The sequence below is a fragment of the Aythya ferina genome (assembly GCF_964211825.1).
Source record: "Aythya ferina genome assembly, chromosome: 3".
NCBI classification, from domain to species: Eukaryota; Metazoa; Chordata; class Aves; order Anseriformes; family Anatidae; genus Aythya; species Aythya ferina.
Window position 1 is genome coordinate 88712153 of NC_140298.1, and position 6746 is coordinate 88718898.

Genomic DNA, 6746 nt, shown 5'->3' on the forward strand with positions numbered 1-6746 from the left:
TTCAATCTGACTGGTGTTCAGCTCCGTGCCAGGTACCTTAGCGATATTTAAAGGCCAGCAATATTAAGATCATCTTATCTAATACTCACCTTGGACTGTAAGGTGTGAGAAAATGTCATTTTTCCCCCGAGCAGCATTTAGCTAGTTTTCAAACAGACATCTCGATCTTTTCCGCCACCTCCATATCGCTTTGCCTGCATTCATACCGCCACAGGATAAATATCATTGAAGATCAGGTGCACATACAACCAACAGCTCCCAAAATTGACGTGTTATTGTGTTTATTTACATAAATATCTCAGAAAATTCATCACAAGCATGACACAAACAGGAAGCTTCACAGCAAATCCAGCTGAGGCTTTTCTATACATGATACATTTTTCACAGGAACATTATTAGCAATATTGATACATTTACACATTAAAAGTCTATACAACGTCCTTTCCTCTCCCAATCTCCAAAACGTGTCGGTTCAGGGCCTTTAGGTCCACCTCTCTCTTTTGTAGTAGGATTGATTCCATCAGGGAACTCTAGAATGACAGGGAAAAGTCATTAAAAAGCCTATAATGTTGACAAACATGGGTGCATCTTGAAACAAAGTTCTCTTTGGACATCAGGAAACACTTTTTTTTTTTTTAAACTGCCTGAGTGACAGAGCACTGGCACAGGTTGCCCAGAGATACCATGGTGTCTGCCTCCCTGGAGACCTGTAGGTGGCCCTGCTCAAGCAGGGGGTTGGAGCAGAGGACCTCCAGAGGGCCCTGCCAACCCCAACCTTTCTGTGAAATAGAAAGTTGTCATCATCTGTAAGCTTTGTCTCTCAGTCCACACTTAAATACAAATTATCCTGTTAAGGGCAACCTTGAGTTAAGCACTTCCCCGAGCAATAATAGAATCATTTCAGAGTTTTGGGACTACAGTCAGTTAAAAGCGTCATCAAATTCTGTTCAGCAAACAAAAAAGCAACTCATGTCCAAAGCACCACAGTGACTTCACAGAAAGAACTGGCATCGTGCAGGTATGCTGTTAACATGTTTGCTACATCTAAAATATCAGGTTGTTGTCTGCGTTTGTTCAGGTTTCTGATTTTAGACTCACAGGTGTAAGAACTTTAGTTGAGATTCTGTAATTCTTGTACTTAAAACACCGTGTTTTCATGGACAGAGTTTTTTCAGTAAATACCATGTTGAGGTGTATCAACAGGCTAAACACCACCATCTATGAAATCCTAGATAACTAAAATTAGACTTTTTACTTTTTAGAACTGAGCATGAGGCTGCTAAGTCCCTGTGGTGCCCCTTCAGGAGAGGGGAACCCTTCCTGAGCAGGGTGTGAATGGGACTCCGAATGGGACTCAGGGCCGGCTGCAGAGGCATGGCCAAGCCACAGAGGAGTCACTTTCTGGCATGGCACCACCCTACACTGGGTATTTTTTCATCCTGCGGCATACGGCAGAGTGCTCTGAAGCTCTCTGCACCCCACACCACCCTTGCCACGGTGATTCCAGAACCTTCCGGTACACCCAGCTCTGGGCTCCCTCTGTCGCATCACTGAGCCAGCACCGGTGGGAACGCAGGTAACAAGGAGCAGGGCTGAGAATGAGAGGAGACACCAGGAACCCTGGAGAGCGATGAAAAAGGGCAGTGCCAGAGGCAGACTCATATGGCTACAGGTGATGCGGGATGACACACCCTGAGGCCTGCCTGGACACTCATAGGGACCCTGACAGGGAACATCAAGTACTCGAGTACTCCCCACAGCTCAAGGAGCACAAAAGCATCTCACATTATCCCGTAGATGTCATCATCCTGATACCCAAGCACTGCTGCTGTGCTGACAGTGGACACAGAAGGTCAGAAGGCTTCTCCACAACAGCTACACGGCAGAGGGAATCGCAAATGGCCATCTCAAACCCTCACGTTTTTTTCTAACAGCCATCAAGGATACTATGGGCAGTGGGCGTTTTAACAAACTCATGTTATGTGTAAGAATACCCAGGTACAACTACATCTAAAGCCAAAAGAAACCTTCAATTTTGCTCTAAATATAGAACACTTAAGCCAAAAGCACAAGATAATAATTAAGCATTTATTTTAAATGAAGCACTAATGGCATTTATTTCCCCAGAACTAAAAGGACAAGAGATGAAGGATTAAATACTGCTTAAAGAACAACTCCAACTCTGAGTCAGTGCTCAAGTGAGTCAATCTGAAATTGCTTGCAGCCATTTTGCAGACCATGCTGTAATTTTTCAGTCGTTCTGTCATCTGGATAGTCACAGGGATCTACCAATATATTGAAAAAGCCCATCCTGGAGACCTCGAAATGGATCAACGCGGGTTATCGCTACTGGTGAACAATGAGTAACCAAACAGCACACTGGCGTGTAAGATCAAGTCTGCCTAGTGCTTTTATTTAAGGAGAGATGGCTAATCAAAAAGGGAGGGAAACAGACTCCTTCTCTCTCCTGTCTGATAAATAAGCACATGTTTACAGCAGCTTTCAGCAGTGACACATCTGGTACCTGGGGCTGCCAGGCCCCCTACACTAAGGCCAGGGGAACACAGCCCCAGCAGCTGCAGTTCATCAGGGCCCCACCGAGGGCTCAGGAAACAGCATCTGCTGGTGCTCTTCAAAACACTCCATGCACAGCTAAGAAAAAGCAACCCCAAAATACAGCACAGGTCAGGAATCTTTTGGGGACTAAGAACAGAACTGACTTTTTTGGATAACAAAAAGTAGCTGGTGCCCTCATGAGTTCACCACCACCAGTTAGAGCTATACAGTAACAGGCTAATGCTGGCCACCCCAGTGACATTTAGTGGAACCCTCACTAGGTGACAAACTCGCTGGGTGACTTTCTGCAGCGTTCGACCACCCTTGTTTCGAGGAAGTTTCTGCTCATACATCCTTTGTGTTACTTGTCACAGCTGTCCCATCTCCATTTGTTTTCAGCACAACATCTCCAAACCGTGACTTTTAAAAATACAGCTTTCAATTTTGTAAAACGTGACTTACTTTCCAGGGGTTCCCTCTCTATACTGGACTCCTCCGGTTCATCAAATCGGCCTACTGGCAATTTTGGTTTCTTAAGTGCCTGCTTAGCGGGTTCAGGTCTTCCTCCTGTGTTAGAGCTCGTGCTCCTCAGAGAGCTGCAAAGCACTGATGACCCTGTCAAATGAATGGACACGTGTAATGTAAACATGAGGCTTTAACACTGAACAGCTCTAGCACTGTTTAGAGAACCTCTGGGAAAAAAAAAAAAAAAAAAGGGAAAAAAAAACAAACCACCTAACTTCAGAAACTAGGGAATGAAGGCCAAGGAAAAACCCTTCAAATACTAGTTGAAAACTCAACTCACAACCACCTAAGGCCAGACTCTTTATTTTCAGTCCTAGAAACATATGCAGGGAAAACTGTGTTAGTTGTGTAACTCTGTTCACATAAACAGTGTATTTTAAACTGCTTGAACTTCTCTTCACCATTACCTTCTTGGTATTTTAGACTCTAAATAGTAGTTGTGCTAGCACAGACCAGTACATTCTGTTTTCCTGGAAGAATCCTGACCTCCCCAAACCTGCTGATTTCCAGGTTTTGGCTCATTTCCAGCAGCTTTTTAGTCAGAAAAAGCTTCCGCCTTCCCAAAGGAAAGCATTAAAAAAAATAAAGAAAAAAACATTGATCCTTTAGTAACAGGTATTCCAGAAAATTGCTATAGAATAGATGGGCTTTGTTTATGATGGTAAAATAATTAAGCTGGTAGGCAAAAGCACGACAAACTTTAAGCACATTTATGTTCACTTATACAACTGCAAATTGTGCAAATGCTTTAAAGAGAAAAAAAAAGAAAAGGTGTTTAACAAAGACCTACTAAGAATTTTTGAACATGAATGGAGAAAGCCAATCAGCTGTACCTCAAAGTTACGTAGTCTAAAAACAAAGAGGTACACAGATAGGATAAGTCACGAATTGTTCAAAAGTCATTACCAAGTTAGAAGTTACTTGGGAAAACCTCTCAAAACGACTGATATTTCTGCACTTGGTTAAAAAGCCAAGGCCATAGCCAAAGTATCTTTGGAGGGTAGTTCTTGTTACTGTGGACATGTGCCTGAAGGGGCTCTGACCTTTCTTAAGGAGGATTCAAGCAGGAATCTTCCAGGTAACACCCAGGTGCAAACCACTGTGAAGAACTACCCCACCGTGCTAAAGGGATCGCAGCAGACAGCCTCTGCGAGCAGTGCGGATTCACCTCCCCTACACCAAACAACGATCCACCTGCACTGCCACAACCAGAGCATCCATTCATCCCGAAATCCCACAACCTTAAGATTCAACCCTATGGTCACATAAACCATACCATACCTGCCACCCACTGCCAATGCCCTTAAGGAATCTTTTTTTTTTTTTTTCCTTTAGCTATGACATAGCAGACTGAACAGGGAGGAATTTAATTCTCCTTCTTACGCTGGGCCCTTCTACTCCTGCCAATCAACTGGCTCTTCAGCAAGCTGAAACAGATGCCACTTAGAAAAATATGGCTAAATTATGGCTGATATTCTAGTCTGAATTCAAACAGAAGTCACATTAAGCTACTGATATGAGATTGATTATCTCAGCACAGAGAGACAAAACCCATTTTTCCTATTTTTAACACTTGCTGCTGCTGACCAAGATGCATTCCCCTTGACACAGTGGTGCGAGAAGTTGAACACCAAGCACCTCTGCGACAGGCACACCCAACCCCAGCAGCACAGCGCCTTCTGCAAGCTGCCCTCGGCCTCCTCACCCCCTGAGGGCAGTCCCCAAGCCACGCAACGCGTTAATGACCCATCTGGACTTAAAGAGAAGCCGAAAATCCCTCACACACCGGGACTGGGGCAGAGAGCGCCGAGGCGGGCCCCTCACCCCTCACCCCCCCCCCCGCCGCCACTTCAGGCGCCCTTCAACCACCGAGGCAACCGCCCGTAAGTGAGGAAGAGGAGGAGGAGAAGCTGGGAAGACCCCCAGGGTCCTCCTCACCCCCTTCTTTTCCCTTCTTTTTCTTTTCTTTTCCCTTCTCGTCCCTCCCCGCCCCGCCCGCCGCTTACTGGCCGCCCCCGCGGCGCCCCGCAGCAGCCGCAGCGCCATGGCCGCCTCAGGCGCCCGGCGCGTGCGCAACGGCTGCGGGCGGAGCTGGCGCGGCCGCCGTTGGGCGCTGAGGGAGGGGCGGGAGGCGCGGCGCCGGGCGGGGCGGAGAGAAATAAAAAATAGTTAAAGGACAGCGGGGAAATAGCACCCGGAGGGGAGCTGGGACGGGAGAGCTGCTGGTTTAGGAGGAGGTGAACCTGCTCGCGGCAGAGGGGTTGGAATTAGATCGTTTTTAAAGCCCCTTCCAACCCCAAACGATCTATGATTGCATAAGGGAGTCAGGCTGGCACCACAGGGTTGAGCTTCAGGCTGGCTTTCTCCTCATAAATTAAAGGCTATAGAACTTTAAGGTTGTCATGACTTTTCCCTTTTTTTCCCTTCACTTAATTGTTTCATTATTTAATAAATTTGACCTCTCTCCCCCCAGCTGATGCTCTTTCTGCACCTGAGTAGGTAGGGAGAAGGCAGCAAGAAACCAAGCAACGCAGCCCAGTCACTGAACCTGATAGTGTACTTCAGACCACATCTTTTTTAACTTTTCCAATTTATACACTGAGAAAGTGCTCTGAACCCTCTACAGTCACAGAATCACAGAATTTCTAGGTTGGAAGAGACCTCAAGATCATCGAGTCCAACCTCTGACCTAACACTAAGAAGTCCTCCACTAAACCATATCCCTAAGCTCGTTAGTACAAACCTAAGCCTGGAACAGATAAGGTCTGGGCATAGGGGGGTGGAGGTCCTGTCACAAGCTCCAGTTGATTTCTTTTGAGCATACTGACATTTTTGTCAATCTCCTAACACCTCCTGCTAACTTTGCTCCTCCAGGAAAGGGAATTCAAAACTCTGTGCACAGATAGGAAGCCGCAGAAGATAACTCACTCACTCACTCAGCCATTTGTGGAGATGGGAGTCTAAAATAGCATTTTGTGTTTGAGCAGTTTAAGAAAGTAAATTAACAGCCACGCTCCGCTGGGTTTATTGCGCTGCAACTGGCAATGCCTACACGCTGGAAGTGATTAAATTTAACTGACTGCCTTCTGTGTGATATTTCCTCAATAAGCTTTTTATAACATGGTTAATTGGACATTAGAGACTGAAAATAATGGGAAGCCCTCTTCTTTATTCTAACAGCAAGATGCTGGGCTTCTAGACTAGAGAGAATAAAATGTAATACTGGTGGTTCGTGCAGGAAAAATGCTCTTCTGACCAAAAGCAGCAAGGAAAAAGCCCACAGGTCTATGACAAATTCTGAATTATGTATGCACTTGCAACAGTAAAAGCTATCACAAAATCCTTACCTTAAAAAATACTCATACCAAGCTGTCTGCAGGTACCAAGTAGCAGTATGCTCTGTGGCTTGAGGGCTTAAAGCAAATCCATGATAATCATGCTGACATGCATTCCCAGATGTTAAGGATGAAATAGCAATGTAGGATTAGCTAGGAACTATTCTTCCACCAAAAAAATAAGCTGAAGTCTTCAAAGCATTATTTTCTACGCTTTATTTATTATATTCCTGTAAAAATGCAAAATGCACATTTTACTCCTCAATTCCGTACTTCCGGATCCTGCAGTTGAGAAGGTTGTGAATCTGAACATAGCTAAGTACAAATTTA

General features: G+C 45.3%; 1 protein-coding gene across 1 annotated transcript; it reads right to left on the minus strand.

Annotated features, from left to right (window-relative positions):
• Positions 1 to 264: 264 nt before the first annotated feature.
• On the minus strand, positions 265 to 5161 carry SDHAF4 (succinate dehydrogenase complex assembly factor 4). The gene is made up of 3 exons (XM_084515965.1): positions 5088 to 5161; positions 3019 to 3171; positions 265 to 530 (listed from the first exon to the last, which is right to left on the minus strand). The coding sequence occupies exons 1-3, from the start codon at positions 5125 to 5127 to the stop codon at positions 421 to 423; spliced, it is 303 nt and encodes a 100-aa protein (XP_084372091.1). The 5' UTR covers positions 5128 to 5161; the 3' UTR covers positions 265 to 420.
• Positions 5162 to 6746: the final 1585 nt, after the last annotated feature.

Excerpts from the sequence above, each read along its gene's own strand:
- SDHAF4 (XM_084515965.1), bottom strand. The coding sequence starts at position 5,127 with ATGGCGCTGCGGCTGCTGCGGGGCGCCGCGGGGGCGGCCA. Across the intron at positions 3,172-5,087 it reads GGGCGCCGCGGGGGCGGCCA|GGTCATCAGTGCTTTGCAGC; the intron begins GTAAGCGGCGGG and ends TTCATTTGACAG. Across the intron at positions 531-3,018 it reads AGAGAGGGAACCCCTGGAAA|AGTTCCCTGATGGAATCAAT; the intron begins GTAAGTCACGTT and ends CTGTCATTCTAG.